The sequence below is a fragment of the Schistocerca piceifrons genome, chromosome 1 (assembly GCF_021461385.2).
Source record: "Schistocerca piceifrons isolate TAMUIC-IGC-003096 chromosome 1, iqSchPice1.1, whole genome shotgun sequence".
NCBI classification, from domain to species: Eukaryota; Metazoa; Arthropoda; class Insecta; order Orthoptera; family Acrididae; genus Schistocerca; species Schistocerca piceifrons.
The window spans coordinates 1,020,303,076-1,020,322,119 of NC_060138.1; the positions used below are offsets into that span (position 1 = coordinate 1,020,303,076).

The 19,044-nt window shown below is 39.8% G+C and overlaps 1 protein-coding gene across 3 annotated transcripts in view; it reads right to left on the minus strand.

Moving 5' to 3' along the window:
- LOC124714971 (eukaryotic peptide chain release factor subunit 1) overlaps positions 1–19,044 on the minus strand; it is a 51,422-nt gene that overhangs the window by 19,441 nt on the left and 12,937 nt on the right. For 2 of the 3 annotated variants that reach the window (XR_007005649.1, XM_047243076.1), the window contains exons 6-9: positions 3,140–3,269; positions 2,806–3,026; positions 2,020–2,167; positions 1,488–1,595 (exon numbers count right to left, since the gene is read on the minus strand). Coding sequence is in view for 2 of the 3 variants with exons in the window: in XM_047243076.1 (XP_047099032.1) it covers positions 1,516–1,595; positions 2,020–2,167; positions 2,806–3,026; positions 3,140–3,269 (579 nt within the window). In the remaining variant the exon portion in view is untranslated. The remainder of the gene's footprint in view (positions 1–1,487; positions 1,596–2,019; positions 2,168–2,805; positions 3,027–3,139; positions 3,270–19,044) is intronic. The other variant, XM_047243068.1, reaches the window with a different exon arrangement.

The window sequence follows — 19,044 nt, forward strand, 5'->3', positions numbered from 1 at the left end:
CAGAGAGAGAGAGAGAGAGAGAGAGAGAGAGAGAGAGAGAGAATTCACCGACTTCTATTTATGGCTCATTAATTCCCTTTTAACAGTTGTTAACCACTCCTAATGCTTATTAAGAGATCAGTGCCAAATTTTACACACAAAAGCTTTATTGTGAATGACTAAACACAACTCAGCAGACAAATGTTGTCAGTTATAATAGCAGCATACTCCTGTTTTTTGATAAACAATATTCGCAGAAAGTAATTACTTTTCTTGCTGTATAACACAAATGTTGTTTATAACAGTTCAACATAAGTTTTGCCAACAAACAACTACATTCTACAAAATTCAGTAAAAGAAACAGGAAGCAAGTGTATCTCGAGTGTTTATATTGCCAACTAACAAACTACACACTACGGATACAAGTCTACTTTATGTTAATTACAGATTCTGGGAATGACAAAAGGAATAACAAAAGGCACACTGCAGGGCAACACAAAATACTCCCACACTCTAAAAAAACTACACCACTACTGTAATAACAGCAACAAAGGAAATGCTGTCAGCCAACAGACATAATTGACATACTATCTTTGTTGGAAACACAAAAACCCACATTAAAATAAAAATACTGACTGAAGACAAGGACAGTCTGTCCACTGATTCTGAAAGGATATAGCATTACAATACAGATGGTATTTGCTTCTGCTCTGGATTAGTCAAGTTTAATTTCATAAACAACTTACAACACATACAAATAAGTCAATCATTTGTAAGAATATGTTGAATGCTTTTCTAATTTAAGAGACAAAATGCATTGAAAATGGAAATACTTCAGTCGTGCTCAACGGTTACAAAATGTGATCTCAACAAATCTATGAACCATGCAAATATAGCATGCCATACTAAATAACTCAGAAGCTTCCAACCAAAAATGAGTAAAGGACTGCAGACTAACTCTCCCCCTTCAAGAAAAAGCATGTAGAAATTTGGTTTAGTCAGAAGTAAGTCCCCAGCCAAGTATCAGAAATTTAACAGGAATTACTGAAATGCATTATCAAAAGTAACTTTTTTCTATTGCTTTGAACTGTCATTCTGATACAATCATCCTGATTAAATATTTAGTGATTTGGAAGACTACTATACTTGGATAATTCATGTAAAATATTATTACAGGAGCTCACTGTCTACAGGCAAAGGATGAACCGCCCAGTAATATACTGAACATCTAAAATGACTGCAAAATCTGTAAAATAACTGAAACCTACATTCTCCAGCTAATCTGAAGTAATCTGATCTTAATTCATTGAACATTCATTTTTAAGACCAACTAACAGAAAATTTACACATTCTCATTTATATGTATATTTATAACACAAAAATAAAATGAATTTAAGAAAACTAAAAGCACAAATGCAAAAGTGCAGAAACAACAAAATGCTAAACTGTGGCAGTACAGGCAGCAGAAACTACAGCAACTATCAAGTGCGGGGCACTGCCTTAACTACCTTATGAAATGTGATCTGCCAAAAGATCTTAGTAATCATCTAGGTCGACATCATCCAAAGGCTCATCTGCCTGAAGAGACTGGAAGTCAACTTTGTAGCGCAGAATTCCTGAATGAAAACACAACATTTATCGTGACCTCAACAACTCTTCAATTTGAGCAATCACAAGGGAGAGAAAACAGTGCAAAGGTACATATTGCACTGTCAAGTCCAATAAAATTCACTGAAGAGCAACCCACTAAAAAGTGCAAAACAGACCACCTGACAAATATAAATAACAGTCCTTTAATTATATTCAGAAGTTTGTAGTGCAGTCCCTAGCTGGGCCCTTGTTTACAACTATGGAAAAATATATTAAGATATGCAGTACTATGCAGAAACCATTGTATTTTGCACCTTTTAGCTCAACACTAAGCATCAAACTTAAAGATGTGAATAAAGAGGAGAAATAATGTTATTTATGGAATTTCATTGCAATGTAAAATGTGTAATTTATGTACAGTTGTTCTGAGAAAAAGTCATTTACACATACCTCCTATGCCACCAAATCCTCTGACAAACTGAGAACCCTCCTGCGATTTGTCCGTTATAATTTCAAGTGTAGCACCAAAACTTTTATAATTGTTTGCCAGCCATTCTAAAAGAGGTTGGCATTCTACTAACTCGAGTTCAACTCCACTCTGCAAAATATGAATGAGTATATAATTACAAGAAAATTTCCACATCCTGAATGACAAACTAAATATATTACATATTTACAGACATTACACAGTATAGAACTACTGCTATTAGAATCATCAGTGAAAAACCAGATTGGAATTCCCCATTGAAGGATATGTCACAGCTTAATGGTCTTGCTGCTGTACGCAAAATATTTTCTGGATTTCACTCCTGCAATGCTACAGGCAAGGAAACTCATTTGTGCACCATTTTGTTTGGTGGCACACTCCTGTTGCCATTTATTGAAGTCTACAGTGAGTTACATTTTCAGTTTTCACTTTACAATAACACCAGACACAAACATTTGGCATTGTTCCATCTGTGTTTCCCATACGTAGGAAATGTCCTCGACAAAGTCTGTGCACCTAGTGTCATGCCATCAACTTCAACAAAGAAATTGCCACTAGAAAATGTATTGTGTGGGCTTGTTTTACTGAATAAAGGTACATACCAATTGGTATAAACAAAATTGTTCCTCTTTCATTACATTTGTACAGCTGTACACCCCCCCCCTTCTTCCCCCCCACCCCCCCCCCCCCACCCCCAGGGTGGAATATCTGGAAGTTCAAATGCATTCTGTAAAGGAGAAATATCTTACCTCTCTATCAGTGAAATGAGTCTTGTCTTTCTCTTGTTCTGGAGTTAAATGCAGTATTTTCTCCTCTGAGGTCACATGGTTTTTCAACACGTATCTCTGAATATCTAGGTTTTCCCAACAGATCAGAGTTTCTACAGACCCCAGCTCCAACGCTCTTAAAGTGTCTTCAACACCAAAGCAATATTTTCCAGTGTCTTGACTGATCTCATCAAAATAACGTCCTGTAAAACACAAAATACTGAAGAGCCGCCATGAATTTTACAATGGATTCCAACTTCAAGTACATTTTGAAAACCCAGATAAAAAGTAACATTTATTAAAAAATACTACATACCAATAAGCTTCTTTTCCTGAATGAATTTCACATTCTGAAGAGATTCAGCAGCTAACTCAATTGCTTGATTAAATCCATTCTCTCCTCCATATGAAACATCAACTAGCTTTATGATTTTTGCTTGAAGTCTCTGAAAATAATGCCAAATTATAACACTCATACAAGCAGTATTACAATCACTACTTAATGAACAATAACGACTATGCGAAATCCTGTGAAACTTCATTTAAAAGTTATTGTACCTCTAATACTTTTCAAATGTTCCAAAGCATTTTGAAAGGAAGTACTGCTTTGTTGCTACTTCAACCTGAGACACCACCATAGACTGATGCCACACGTACTGGAGTCTAGATTTGAGTTTCTTGGGCAGCTGCATATCTGGAGGTCAGAATGATTCCAAATGGCAGCATAAAATATGAAAATGATTTGGATAGTCAGAGCAACATCACGCAAACAAATGATTGGCACTAACACGCTCTATGTACAATGTTCCCGGCTGATTCAAGAGTCCTGCAGTCCCATGACAGTTTAAAGAAATACAAACAGTTTCATAACACTCATTTGCAGGAGTTCTCTACGGTATGATACTTTATACGACAATCCATATAATGACCATAATCCATTCCTTGTTGTCAGTAAATTAATACAATTCCAATTAAGTACAAGAAAACCTCATACAATGATTCAAAATCACAGATAGAAGAATGTCTAGTATAGGAAGCAAACCTAATATGGAGAAAGAATGTGCATCTAGACAAATGTTAAGTAAGAAATGCAGATGGTAATCAACGCTCACACACATCTATAACCAGCTGTCTTTACCACAGACTTTTGTTATTGGCATGATATGTACAAATCTGTACTCGACAAAGTACAAACCAAGATTGTAAACTGTATCCCGCTGTTAATTAATAGAAACATAAAAATGCTGTGGAAAGTTCTCCCAGAATGTAAATAACTCAGAGGTAAAGGTAACATATTTTGCCATCAGAACTTTCCATACCACATTTATATCCATTGCCTTCACTCCTAAATTAACAATGAGTTACATATGGCCATATTTGAAACTGCTTTATAAAATTAAATACTCTAAATAATGGAACATATTTTCAGAGAGTAGTTGGACCATTTCACACCTATCAGACTATAACTCTCAAAACGACACTATCAATATTCCATCTTCTAGAGACACTTTACTACTACTGTGCAGCAATTTTTACGATGAAGTAGCTAACACGAGCTAATCTACACAGAACTTCTGTAACAAATTTTCTTTCTGTCTTTCGCGTGATGAAACTTTAATGCCACTGTGTTACATACACTCACCCCCAAGGTGTAGTGTACCTCCACACAAATTACTCACATTCATTTCAATATTTTTTCAAAGACAGCTAACCTCATGTAATGGAACAGTTACAAATTTCCACGGGCTAGAAAATCTACTATGCATTTAAAAGTATGTGATTTGTCTTTCAATATATTATGTTCTTTGATACTGTTGTTTTTCAGAGCTCTCACTGATATTCCAAGATATGGAAATCCTCTCAGCATTTACCAGCTCTGGTAGATGTTATGAGCAACAAGATTTTAATAAACTTAGTGCCGGACCCCAAGCCTTATTTAAATTAAAACCACCTCTGTTTATTAGGTTTACTGATTATTTCAATAGCCTGCTTAACTATGCTATCCCAGACACTGTCATTTGAACCATGGTCTCTCAATATTTCATTTCATTATTATATTCTGATTTGTTTGGTTGTTTTAGTTGAGTGTGTTGCTGATTTTCTTTGTGTCTCTTCTCGACTGTTGTCGTAGTCCGTCCCATGTATGATATGCCATAATCACAAGGGGAATGAAAACATGCACTCACCTTACAGGGAATCAATTATCTTTAATGTTACAAAGAATACTTTTCATCTTAATTGACGGAAGCAATATAAACTGAATGTCATGTTTCCATAGGAGCCTTCAGGGACAGCATAACGCAAAGAAGAAATTTTTGGCTTCTCTTGCTTGGTCTCGGGTTCAACTTCTTTCTCTGGGGTTCTTTATTTTGACTGCATCACCTGTTCAATATGATGAAATCCTCTCTGGCTTCCGGCAGCTATCTGATTTGGTGAAGACTGCCAGTCTCGCTAGCGGGATGAAAGCAGAGCTCACCATCTGCAGCATCGCCGACAGGACTGACTGCGGACCTTTGGTACAGAGCCGAGTGTAGGGTCTGAATCAGAGGCTGAGACGGTTCTGCGACCGTGTGGGCTGCAGATTCCTCGACTTGCGCCATAGGGTGGTGGGGTTTCAGGTTCCGCTGGATAGGTCAGGAGTCCACTACACGCAGCAAGCAGCTACATGGGTAGCAGGGATTGTGTGGCGTGGACTGGGCAGTTTTTTAAGGTTAGATGGCCTTGGGCAAGTACAGAAAGGGCAACAGCCTCAACGGGTGCGGGGCAAAGTCAGGACATGCAGGGACCAAGCAGCAATCGGTATTGTAATTGTAAACTGTCGAAGCTGCGTTGGTAAAGTACCGGAACTTCAAGCACTGATAGAAAGCACCGAAGCTGAAATCGTTATAGGTACAGAAAGCTGGCTGAAGCCAGAGAGAAATTCTGCCAAAATTTTTACAAAGGTACAGACGGTGTTTAGAAAGGATAGATTGCATGCAACCGGTGGTGGAGTGTTCGTCGCTGTTTGTAGTAGTTTACCCTGTAGTGAAATAGAAGTGGATAGTTCCTGTGAATTATTATGGGTGGAGGTTACACTCAACAACCGAGCTAGGTTAATAGTTGGCTCCTTTTACCGACCTCACGACTCAGCGGCATTAGTGGCAGAACAACTGAGAGAAAATTTGGAATACATTTCACATAAATTTTCTCAGCATGTTATAGTCTTAGGTGGAGATTTCAATTTACCAGATATAGACTGGGACACTCAAATGTTTAGGACGGGTGGTAGGGACAGAGCATCGAGTGACCTTATACTGAGTGCACTATCCGAAAATTACCTCGAGCAATTAAACAGAGAACCGACTCATGGAGATAACATCTTGGACCTACTGATAAACAGACCCGAACTTTTCGACTCTGTATGTGCAGAACAGGCGATCAGTGATCACAGGGCCGTTGCAGCATCCCTGAATATGGAAGTTAATATGAATATAAAAAAAGGGAGGAAGGTTTATCTGTTTAGCAAGAGTAATAGAAGGCAGGTTTCAGACTACCTAACAGATCAAAACGAAAATTTCTGTTCAGACACTGACAATGTTGAGTGTTTATGGAAAAAGTTTAAGGCAATCGTAAAATGCGTTTTAGACAGGTACATGCCGAGTAAAACTGTGAGGGACGGGAAAAACCCATCGTGGTACAACAACAAAGTTAGGAAACTACTACGAAAGCAGAGAGAGCATCACTCCAAGTTTAAACGCAGCCAAAACCTCTCAGACAAACAGAAGCTAAACGATGTCAAAGTTAGCGTAAGGAGGGCTATGCATGAAGCGTTCAGTGAATTCGAAAGTAAAATTCTATGTACCGACTTGACAGAATATCCTAGGAGGTTCTGGTCTTACGTTAAATCAGTAAGTGGCCCGAAACAGCATATCCAGACACTCCAGGATGATGATGGCATTGAAACAGAGGATGACACGCGTAAAGCTGAAATACTAAACACCTTTTTCCAAAGCTGTTTCACAGAGGAAGACCGCACTGCAGTTCCTTCTCTAAATCCTCGCACAAAAGAAAAAATGGCTGACATCAAAATAAGTGTCCAAGGAATAGAAAAGCAACTGGAATCACTCAACAGAGGAAAGTCCACCGGACCTGACGGGATACCAATTCGATTCTACACAAGAGTACGCGAAAGAACTTGCCCCCCTTCTAACAGCCCTGTACCGCAAGTCTCTAGAGGAATGGAAGGTTCCAAATGATTGGAAAAGAGCACAGGTAGTCCCAGTCTTCAAGAAGGGTCGTCGAGCAGATGCACAAAACTATAGACCTATATCTCTGACGTCGATCTGTTGGAGAATTTTAGAACATGTTTTTTGCTCGAGTATCATGTCGTTTTTGGAAACCCAGAAACTACTCTGTAGGAATCAACATGGATTCCGGAAACAGCGATCGTGTGAGACCCAACTCGCTTTATTTGTTCATGAGACCCAGAAAATATTAGATACAGGCTCCCAGGTAGATGCCATTTTCCTTGACTTACAGTTCCGCACTGTCGCCTGATAAAGTAAGAGCCTACGGAATATCAGACCAGCTGTGTGGCTGGATTGAAGAGTTTTTAGCAAACAGAACACAGCATGTTGTTATCAATGGAGAGACGTCTACAGACATTAAAGTAACCTCTCGCGTGCCACAGGGGAGTGTTATGGGACCATTGCTTTTCACAATACATATAAATGACTTAGTAGATAGTGTCGGAAGTTCCATGCGGCTTTTCGCGGATGATGCTGTAGTATACAGAGAAGTTGCAGCATTAGAAAATTGTAGCGCAATGCAGGAAGATCTGCAGCGGATAGGCACTTGGTGCTGGGAGTGGCAACTGACCCTTAAAATATACAAATGTAATGTATTGTGAATACATGGAAAGAAGGATCCTTTATTGTATGATTATATGATAGCGGAACAAACAGTGGTAGCAGTTACTTCTGTAAAATATCTGGGAGTATGTGTGCGGAACGATTTGAAGTGGAATGATCATATAAAATTAATTGTTCGTAAGACGGGTACCAGGTTGAGATTCATTGGGAGAGTCCTTAGAAAATGAAGTCCATCAACAAAGGAGGTGGCTTACAAAACACTCGTTCGACCTATACTTGAGTACTGCTCATCAGTGTGGGATCCGTACCAGATCGGGTTGACGGAGGAGATAGAGAAGATCCAAAGAAGAGCGGCGCGTTTTGTCACAGGGTTATTTGGTAACCGTGATAGCGTTACGGAGATGTTTAGCAAACTCAAGTGGCAGACTCTGCAAGAGGCGCTCTGCATCGCGGTGTAGCTTGCTCGCCAGGTTTTGAGAGGGTGCGTTTGTGGATGAGGTATTGAATATATTGCTTCCCCCTACTTATACCTCCCGAGGGGATCACAAATGTAAAATTAGAGAGATTAGAGCGCGCACGGAGGCTTTCAGACAGTCGTTCTTCCCGCGAACCATACGCGACTGGAACAGGAAAGGGAGGTAATGACAGTGGCACGTAAAGTGCCCTCCGCCACACACCGTTGGGTGGCTTGCAGAGTATAAATGTAGATGTGGATGATCTGAGTCCCTACTCCTTCAGATCACTATTTGTAGATGGTGTAATTCTTCAGCAAGGTTCATTTGTCTCAAGTGATACGAACCAGTCTTAAGCACCGAATTTCTTATAACAGATGGAGATAAAGGCCAGGGCCTATAAGTTTCCCATACACACTGTGACACAGGGATCTGTTCGTTATTCTCTAACACATCGAGGAATGGTAGTTGGCTCTTTTGCAACTTCCATCATTTATTTTACATTACTATAAATAGAATTTAGATGTGCTAGGAACTCTAGTTTCTTTTTGCTCCATTTGGCCACATCGCAAATATGTCATCCACGTACCGATGGAAACACATTGGTATCAACTTGGCAGATATTTGTGTCTTTACTTCAACGTGATTACACAATCATCATACCATTGGTTATAGTTCATAATATTTTTCACCAAATAGAAAATATGTATGTCATATCATGCCTAAAAAGTTCTTTGAAACAACTGCCAAACTTATCTATGATTAGTTCCAAGGAATCCTAAAATGGAAAACTCGTGAACAGGGAGATCATATTACTTGTATCCTGGAGCCTCAACAGATGTAGTGTAACAGTCTGAAAAATTGTGAATGTGGTGTCTGAACTTCCCTACTTGTCTACCAAGAATGCCATCAGGTATTTTGCTGCCTGGCATGTACGTGCACAAATATTTCTAACTACGGTTATTAGAGGAATTCCTTCCTTACGTACCTTAGGAAGGCCATATAGGCTGATGGCACCACTGCTCATGTTCCAAGACCTTAATGCTTTTACACGGTATGCCTGACTCATTGAGAAGCATCAGCTTCCTCTTTATTTTATTCTTAAGATAGGCATACGTCAGTATGCAATGTCATTCATAAGACTAAAACTTTCTTTTGTAGTCCACACGACAATAGGACCACAGCAATGCCCTTCACTGGCGGAACTACAGTTTCATTGTCCTCCTGGAGCTTTCTAAATGCTATTCTTTCTTCCTTGGAGATGTTTGATCTTAATACTGATGCCTTGTTAAATGCTCCACGTTTTGTGGTGAACCTCTTCTGCCTCCATGGAGCTTATGCAATCTGCAACTAGAATAATTTTTTGGGTTGCTGCAAAATTTAGCCCTTTAGCAAGGATTTTCACTGTATCCTTGTCCACTTGTCTGTCAGTTAAATTACAGTATCACTTCCTGCAATCTGTCTTGGATTCTTCTGCAGGTGATCAAATTTCACTTTCTGGTGTACAGTTATTTTCAACTTCACTGATTCTGCTTGTGATCATGTTATATTGTCAACCCATTCCGAAGAATATGTAGTGTTTGGCTCGAATGAGTTGGTGAAGGTGAATGAGCTTTTTAAAGTGTCATCTAGCATTCATCAGGTGTCACAAATTCCCTACTGTATTAGAGCCGGGCTTGCATGGCACGTATTCTATTTGCTGCTGGTATTAACATGATGCTTTATTTTAGCAAATATAGGTGCAGCTTGTTTATCTCAACACCTTGTTATGAAGGTTAGCATACTGGGTGTATCTTTCTTCTCAAAGAGGTTATCTAATCTGTGTGTGTAATGGAAAATTCCTCCTTATAGAATGGAGTGATGTGAGCTCAGTCACTTTCTCAGTCCAACTAGTTAATGATGTGGTTCCGGGGTTATGTCAAATTGTTGTTCCCACTTTATGCACTACATTTCAACATTTCAATGGCCAGCAAAGTCACCGCATTTAGCTGTTTTAAGTTTTGCTGTTTGTGTATTCACTACATGGACTCTAACCAGACAACTATTGTTGGACTCTCACTGCTGTTTATAGCCGAATTCGACTCCCGACACCCACTGTGTCCTTTAGCATTCTTCTCAAAGAGTCACATTTGCCATGTATCATAACGGGTCTCAAAACATGAGCAGCAATATCATCACACGTATACAGCCTTCCTAAGGTACACAAGGAAAGTATTCCTCTAAGACCCATAGTTAGAATATTGGCACAAAGTCTCTGAAAACGTAGGGAAGTGTGAATACCATATTTGCAACTTTGCTAATTTTGTATGCTGCCTCAATTGTGGGTGCAGGATACAGACAGTAGGGGCAGTTCTGATGTAGTCTCCCTCTTAATGATGGTACCACTTCCTGCTGCTCGACAGAAAATATCAAGAACATGATGGTGTGGCAATGGGTAGCCCGTAATCGCCTCCTGCGATGAACTGCAGCACAAAATACTTCAAACCGAAGTCACTAGAATTGGCCAAGTTGAAACCAATATCTTTCTTTCAGTATGTGGACAACACATTTGTGTTGGGGCCACATGGACCAGAAAAGCCTTATTTCTGGAAAACTATCCATCGTAATAAAATTCATGATGGAAACTGAAAAGGAGGACCAACTACCTTTCCTTGATTTGTCAGTTAAGAGAAGAATGGACAGTTCCCGAAGTCACGTAGCATACAGAAAACCTACACACACTGACCGGATATAAAAAACCTTAAGCCATCACCATTAATGACAAAAATATTATGCTTGAGAATTTAGTCCACAGATCTCCAAGACATCCATACAACAAGAGCCTTGCAAACGAATTACAACATCTACAAATGATGTCCTGAAGGAATGGGTCCTCATATAAACTGAACAAGCAATGCAGTTAATATCAATAATGCCTAAGAAAGAGGTTGAGGGACCAAAGAAGAGAAGGCAAAAACTGCTTATCTACCTTATGTTGGCCAAATACACAGAGATATCAGTAGCTTCCAAAGGAAATATGGCATCCAGTGTATTTCGCTCCATTGGATACTTTATAATGCTAAAGATAATTTACGTCTCCAAAAGGCAGGTGTGTATTGCATACCATGCAAATAAAATTAGAAACACATCTTACTACAACCAAGCAAATCGGCTGCCACCAAGCACTCACTCAACAAGAAATGAAATACTGCGAAACTGTGGTGTAAATATAGTAAAATCATATTTTTACACTCCGCATTATATGTTTTCCCACTTATGTCCGACAGAATAGAAGTCCTATTCTCTCAATATGTCACTTTCCAGTCATTAACAATTCCATGTTACAACATTTCCAAGATTTTATGTTTTCTTTCATGTTATCACCACCTTTAGGCAAGTCCATATCAATTCAGTCAGGCTAGGAAAAAATCTTACCTTCATAGTCTCCGATGTTATTGAATTTAGTATATGTTAAGGGGATACGGAATCACCTATCCCCGCAATGTTAATATATGCCTACTATAGGGAACATTTTCTCACAAACTACTGGAGACAGAGAGGTAAAAATTTTACTGTATGTGCATTCATATGTTACAACAATACTGAAACAACAGTTTATTGTCAAAGTATTTTCTTACAGAGATATTGTACATTTATTTTTAAGTAAATTTTTTCCATCGCTTTTTACTAGACTATCACCCCTAAGTCTTTTGTAAATCAAGTAATTAAAAAATCGTTGTTTCAGTATGTAATAGGGACCTATGTCACTACGTCATAAAAATTTCAGACTTCTAGGTTGACCAGTACCTGAGATAATGTTCCTAGATGAAGTAAAAAGTAAACTTACGGGAAACGGAGAAAGAAGGTTAAAACATTCCTGATCCGTAGCTAATACCCCCTTCACAGTCTTCATAATCATCTTCAAGTCTTCTTTTGGCACCCCTCTGCACCTGTCTTGCTTTTTTCACTAATGTCTTGATTATATTATCAGCATGCCTTAGTCTGTGCTGATCTAAAAAGAACATAGCACGTACCGTACGGGAACCAACACACATACCCAACTTTTGAAGGACCTGGCATTTAGTTATATTTCCAAGATTGAAGGTTGCCACAGCATCATACACACCAAAATGTAGTGTATTAATTCCGACAAACACTGTTTTTGGGAGACGATGCCGTATCACACTATTCAAGCACTCGTTGGGGTTCTGCGTTTTTCCGTGAAGACATTTCATCAGAAGACTTCTGTCAGCCAGATCTCTGAAAATGGGCTTTATTTCTGCCATGATGGCTGATGGTAGACTGTGGTGGTGAATGTATTTCTCTCCTGTTGTTAGTCCCCTATTGTATTTACACCAGCTGTTTTCACCTTTGGGGCACAAACCATGTTGTGGATGCTCATCCGTGGATGCGGTGTGGAAATATAAAGCCCATATAGCTCTCCTCATTTCTTCAAGATTGCCTGTATTTTGCCTGATTGCAAGGCCATAGCAGTTCTGAATGTGGTCTATTTGGAATCAGTCAATCTTCCTCTGCCATCCAAGGTTTTCCCATCATCTAGTTTTTTCCCTTTCATAACTGATTTTAACCTTCTCAGCCTGGCACCCATTCTCTTCTGCACATGTCCTATACATTCAAGTTTGCTTATATTTACACTGTTCCCATATGGTTTGCTTTCCAAAACTTCTTTGAATGCTTTAGAGTCACCATCTCCCAGATATTTGACATAGCGAACATTATACCACTGTGAAGAGCGATGAAAAATTTTCTTCACCCCAGCAACCTCCATGCCACCACTACTACCATAATAATTAGCAATACAGTCATCACTGTGTTCATTTTTCAGCCTGCCTGTGCACCTACAGTATTTAGACATTATTGCAACATCAATAACCTTGCCAGTATCAACACTAGTTGCTGTTACAACACCATTGTTGGAGGTGTGGCCCCTTTTCTGCCACGTGCCATCAAACGCCACTGTGAGGTCACGACTGCCGTCATTTTCTTCCACTGCTTCTTCCACAGCAACCTGCATTGACTTCTGTGCTACATCTTCAACTGCAGATCCTAGTACATAATTGTAAGCTTCAAACTTTGAAGGTGCACTTGGAAGATTTAGAACACCACATAGCATATCACCAGCTGCTTTGCCCTTACCAATTGCTCGCAATCCATAAACTAACCTAATATTTACACTATAAAGTTCAGTTTTCTTGTATCCATTATTTACAGTTACTGAAACCGAACTTGGAAACTTACAGCTGTATTTACAAACACTGCATATTAAATTAAACTGGGCAGCCAGGCCAACATGGGATTCTACTTTCAGAGAAACGTTTCCATGACATTTTTTGCAGCACAAACTGTTTTCAAGAGCTTCACACAATATATTCGTATCAATGAGTTCAAAAACTTCATTCCCTCTATCAAGTAAATTATATTTCTCTTCCAAATCTCTTAGTTTTTTATGAGAAGCACTGTTTTCATTTGGTGTAAGTTCGTTCGGCAAATCAGTAATAAGTGGATTCACATTTTCCAACAGTGATGATGATGAACTGCTTTGCTTTGCTAATGAATCATTATTTCTTTTCTTTTGCCAGTTCACACGCTTTTTAAATACTTTTGCTTTAGCTCTAGGCATTTTCACTGCGAAAAATGAAGCACTAAATACGAAATAACTCAACAACAACTACTTTCTTATATCACACTGTTTACAAAACAGTCCCGCCACAAAGTCAAAGAGTAACTTGAGGAAACCAGAGAGAAACATTTTCGGGCAACTAGTGTATAAATAGTCGCTGGAAACCGGGATATTTGAATTCATGTCACTTTAAAGGTACTACCAAAAAGTTCATGGTCAGCCACGAGAGACGTGTATAACTAAAGCGCAATACCCGATCTCACAAATATATAAAAATAAAATAGTTATAATTGTAGTAGAGCTATGTATGATACGTCATTTTAAAGAGGAAACATGGCAGAATATAATACGCCAATAAAAAACAAATCGATTTTTTAACCCAAAATCCGATTCCGTATCCCCTTAAAATGAAGGACTAAATAAGGAACATGCATTTGTTTGTTTCTCCAAAAGATTTCTGCTCCGAGATACAGCCTTCCAAAGATGACACTGCGCATACCATTTTGAAGATGTGAATTTTGGAAAATTTTTAAAATGGTGAATCTCTGGAACATTTCTAGATATTTTATTGTTTTTTTATTTGAAAGATAACTGCTTTATGATTACAAAGAAATCCCCCATTTGGACTTAGCTGTCAAAGTTCTTTTACTATAGCATTCTGAACTTTATAATTTATGAAATTTTTCTTTTTCATAAATGCCAGTCCACAAAATTTATTTTTCTGTTGATTAGTACCATATAGTTCTACATCCCCTGAAAAGGAGGGCTTCCACTTTTAGGTTGGACAGGTTTTATGTTGTTGTTGTGGTCTTCAGTCCTCAGACTGGTTTGATGCAGCTCTCCATGCTACTCTATCCTGTGCAAGCTTCTTCGTCTCCCAGAACTTATTGCAACCTACATCCTTCTAAATCTGCTTTGTGTATTCATCTCTTGGTCTCCCTCTATGATTTTTACCTTCCACACTGCCCTCCAATGCTAAATTTGTGATCCTTGATGCCTCAGAACATGTCCTACCAAGTGGTCCATTCATCTTGTCAAGCTGTGCCACAAACTCCTCTTCTCCCCAATTCTATTCAATACCTCCTCATTAGTTATGTGATCTACCCATCTAATCTTCAGCACTCATCTGTAGCACCACATTTCGAAAGCTTCTATTCTCTTCTTGTCCAATCTATTTATAGCCCATGTTTCACTTCCATACATGGCTACACTCCATACAAATACTTTCAGAAACGACTTCCTGACACTTAAATCAATACTTGATGTTAACAAATTTCTCTTCTTCAGAGATGCTTTCCTTGCCATTGCCAGTCTACATTTTATACCCTCTCTTCTTTGACTATCATCAGTTATTTTGCTCCCCAAATAGCAGAACTCATCTACTACTTTAAGTGTCATTTCCTAATCTAATTCCCTCAGCATCACCCGACTTAATTCAACTACACTCCATTATGCTCGTTTTGCTTTTGTTGATGTTCATCTTATATCCTCCTTTCAAGACACTATCCATTCCGTTCAACTGCTCTTCCAAATCCTTCCGTCTCTGACATAATTACAATGTCATTGGTGAACCACAAAGTTATTATTTCTTCTCTGTGGATTTTAATTCCAACTCCAAATTTTTCTTTTGTTTCCTTTACTGCTTGCTCAACATCGAGGATAGGCTACAACCCTGTCTCATTCCCTTCCCAACCAATGTTTCACTTTCATGCCCCTGAACTCTTATAATTGCCATCTGGCTTCTGTACAAATTGTAAATAGCCTTTCGCCAGGTTTTATAAACAAACGAAATTTTTACCACACATAAAACCTGTTTTATTACCACATTATCACATAACAGGCTCATAAAAATCAAAACCTAGCCTTATGTAACAATTTTAGGTTTGAAACGTGAGTAAGAGTGGTTTTTCAAGCATTTTAGATACTTCCAAAATGTATGTGAAAGCTCCAAAGACTTAAAAGGTTTCAATTATGCAACTTCTGTACACTGTGTTTTGTACTGAAATTAGTCGGTCAATGAACTAAAAATGTGTTCCACAGCTTCAGTATCTTCCTTTGATATAGAGTGAGGCCTTTCTATTGAACCAATAGGAACTGGAGCACTACAATCCTCAAAACATCGCAAACAGAAAGTGAACACCACATTCTTGACACAAGCATCTCACTTTACATCACAGACTACTAATGACTTCACACGCCCAACGGACATGTCACATGCTTCAGTAAACGCTTCAAAGTTACCACATGAAGTTCAAAATTTGTGCAGTACACACACACACACACACACACACACACACACACACACACACACACAGACCTCTCTCTCTCTCTCTCTCTCTCTCTCTCTCTCTCTCTCTCTCTCTCTGTGTGTGTGTGTGTGTGTGTGTGTGTGTGTGTGTGTGTGTGTGTGTGTGTGTGGTGTGTGTGTGTGTGTGTGTAACTACTCACTTAGGCCATAGTCCATAAAATTTTGATCTTCCAATATGTGAAGTTGTATAGTTGTTCTTATAAATTGCAAAAGTTTCTTTAATACTGTGAGTTGTATACCTCTTTCCTTTCACATCTTTTTGACCTTCAGCTGTTATAATGTCTTTTTGTTGGCACTCTGACGAGAACAGTCCCATTCATCTCCCAAATAAAATGACTGCACTATTTGAACTTGAGCTGCTTCTACAGGATGACCATAATAGGGATATGGTCTTCCAAAGACTCCTTTTGCAGACCTCACATTTCTTGATTTGTCTACCATGTACTTTTGATACTGATGAAACGTGGTTCAAAATTGTTTTCTTTGAATATGTCTCTGGAATAACAGTTAAAACGCACTTTTTCACTGTAGTATGCACAATATTCAACAGGTGAATTGATATTTGCGAAAAAATTCCTGACAAGAGGTGCAGGAGTGCTTTGGTTAATTTTCTTCTGAAAATGGAATTTCTACGTTGAAGAGTGTGGTCAGGAAAAAGGAGACTTACAGCACAATAACAGGAGAAAGGAAGAACCAGAAGAACAACAGAAGGACAACCAACACTACTATGGACAAAGCAGGGAAAGAAAACCACAGAGAGAAGCAAGAAATGGGTGGAAGGGATAAAAACAAGAGAGCAGATGACTATGGCTGGCCGACCACGAGAATAAAAAGGAAAAGCCAGCCCCTCTGTGACATATTAAAACATCCACCCTAAAAGCATTAGAGTGGAGAACACAAAGGGACAAAACTTATATAGAATGATAAAACCTACCGTCACGTATAAAACGTAAAACTAAATTAGCCGATGAGGCGTTGTCCGCTAAAATTAATGGCAACGAGTCCGGTAACTGAAGAGTCCATCGCAGGGCAGCCAAAGGAGGACAGCTCACCAAGATATGGGCCACTGTCGGCTGGGCACCGCACCGACATTGAGGTGGGTCATCACAGGAGGTAGCCGGGTGTCACCTAAGTGTGGACAATGCAGAGTCGGCAGAAAAAAAAAACAGAGTCCCTGCGAGAGGACCGCATGAAGGACTGCCACACATTCGTAGTCTCATTAATGGCATGCAGTCTGTTGTGCGTGCTGAGGTTATACCATTTTGTCTGCCAAAGCCGCCAAACCTTATGGCGTAGTACTGAACGCAGGTCAGTTGCAGAGAAGCCGATCTCCATAAGTGGTTTCCACATAGCCAGTATGGCCTGCCTGTCGGCAAGTTTGTTGCCTGGGATTCCGGTGTGACCTGCAGTCCAGAGAAACACCAATGAACGACCGGACGGTTCCAGGCCATAGATGGATTCCTGGATGGTCGCTATCAAAGGATGACAAGGCTAGCACTGGTAGAGAGCTTTTACGCTGCACAAGGAGTCAGTACATAGAAGAAAAGAGTCCCCATGGCATGAACAGATGTGGTCAAGAGCACGAGATATAGCCACCAGCTCAGCAGTGAAAACACTGCAGCCAGCGGGCAAGGAATGTTGTTCAATATCTCCTCCATGGACAATACGTGAAGCCGATGTGAGTATCAGCCATCGAGCTGTCTGTGTAAACCACTTCGTGGCCTTTGTACATGTCAAGAACCTGGAAGAAGTGGCAGTGAAGAGTCGCATGGTTAACAGAGTCCTTACGGCCATGTGAAAGGTGAAAGGCACTGCCTAGGTGTACACCATGGAGGTGTACGTGAATGGATCTCAAATATAGGTGGTAGAGGCAAGGATTCCAGTTCGAAAAGAAGGGATCAGACACGAACTGCATTTGGAAGCCCAGACCTGGGCTGCCGATGCGGGAAAAGGAAACAGTGACTTGGATGTGCAGAACTACGAATCTGTGCAACGTAACTGGCCAGCAGTTGTGCACTCCTAACCTGCAATGGAGGGACTCCGACTTCCCAAGTACACTGGTCACCAGACTTGTCCTTAAAGTCCCTGTCACTAGGCAAATGACACTGCAGTGCACTGGGTAGAGTAAACGCAACGCTGAGGGCAACGCCGAACCATAAACTAGACTCCCATAGTCAAGGCGGGATCGAACAAGGGTTCTGTCTGCATCAGCATAGAGCAATTTGCACCCCAATTTGTGCTGCTCAGGCAGTGGAGGGCATTGACATGCTGACAACTCCTCTGCTTAAAGCTGACGAAGGTGAGGATGCCACGTCAATCTGGTGTCTAAAACCAGTCCTAAGAATCGATGTGTGTCAACTACAATGAGTGGATCATCATTAAGGTAAAATTCTGGTTCTGGATGAACGGTACGACACCGACAGAATTGCATAACGCACGACTTTGCAGCCGAAAACTGGAACCATGGGCTACAGCCCATGACTGTGCCTTGCGGATGGCTCCCTGTAGGCACCGCTCAGCAACACCAGCACTGGTGGAGCAGTATGAAATGCAGAAGTCATCTGCATACAGAGAAGGCAAGATGGGCGGCCCTACAGCTGCTGCTAGACCATTAATAGCCACTAAAAATAGAGATACATTCAATACAGAGTCCTGCAAGACCCCATTCTTCTGGGTGAAGGGGAACTGTGGGAGGCACCAACTTGGACACTGAAAGTACGAAGTGACAGGAAATTTTGAATAAAAATCTGGAGCGGACCTCATACACTCCACTCATATAATATGCCAAGGATATGATGTCCAACTTAAAAGCAGAAGCTCTCCTTTACAGAGAACGTAGTACTACATGGTACTAATCCAAAGAAAAATGTGTAACTTTCCTGGATTGGCATTGTTCAAAAAAATTTTCTGTTAATTATAAAAAATTCAAAAGACGACAGTACAAGAACTGACAGATATGTCCAAACAGAGAATATCCTTGCAATTATAAAG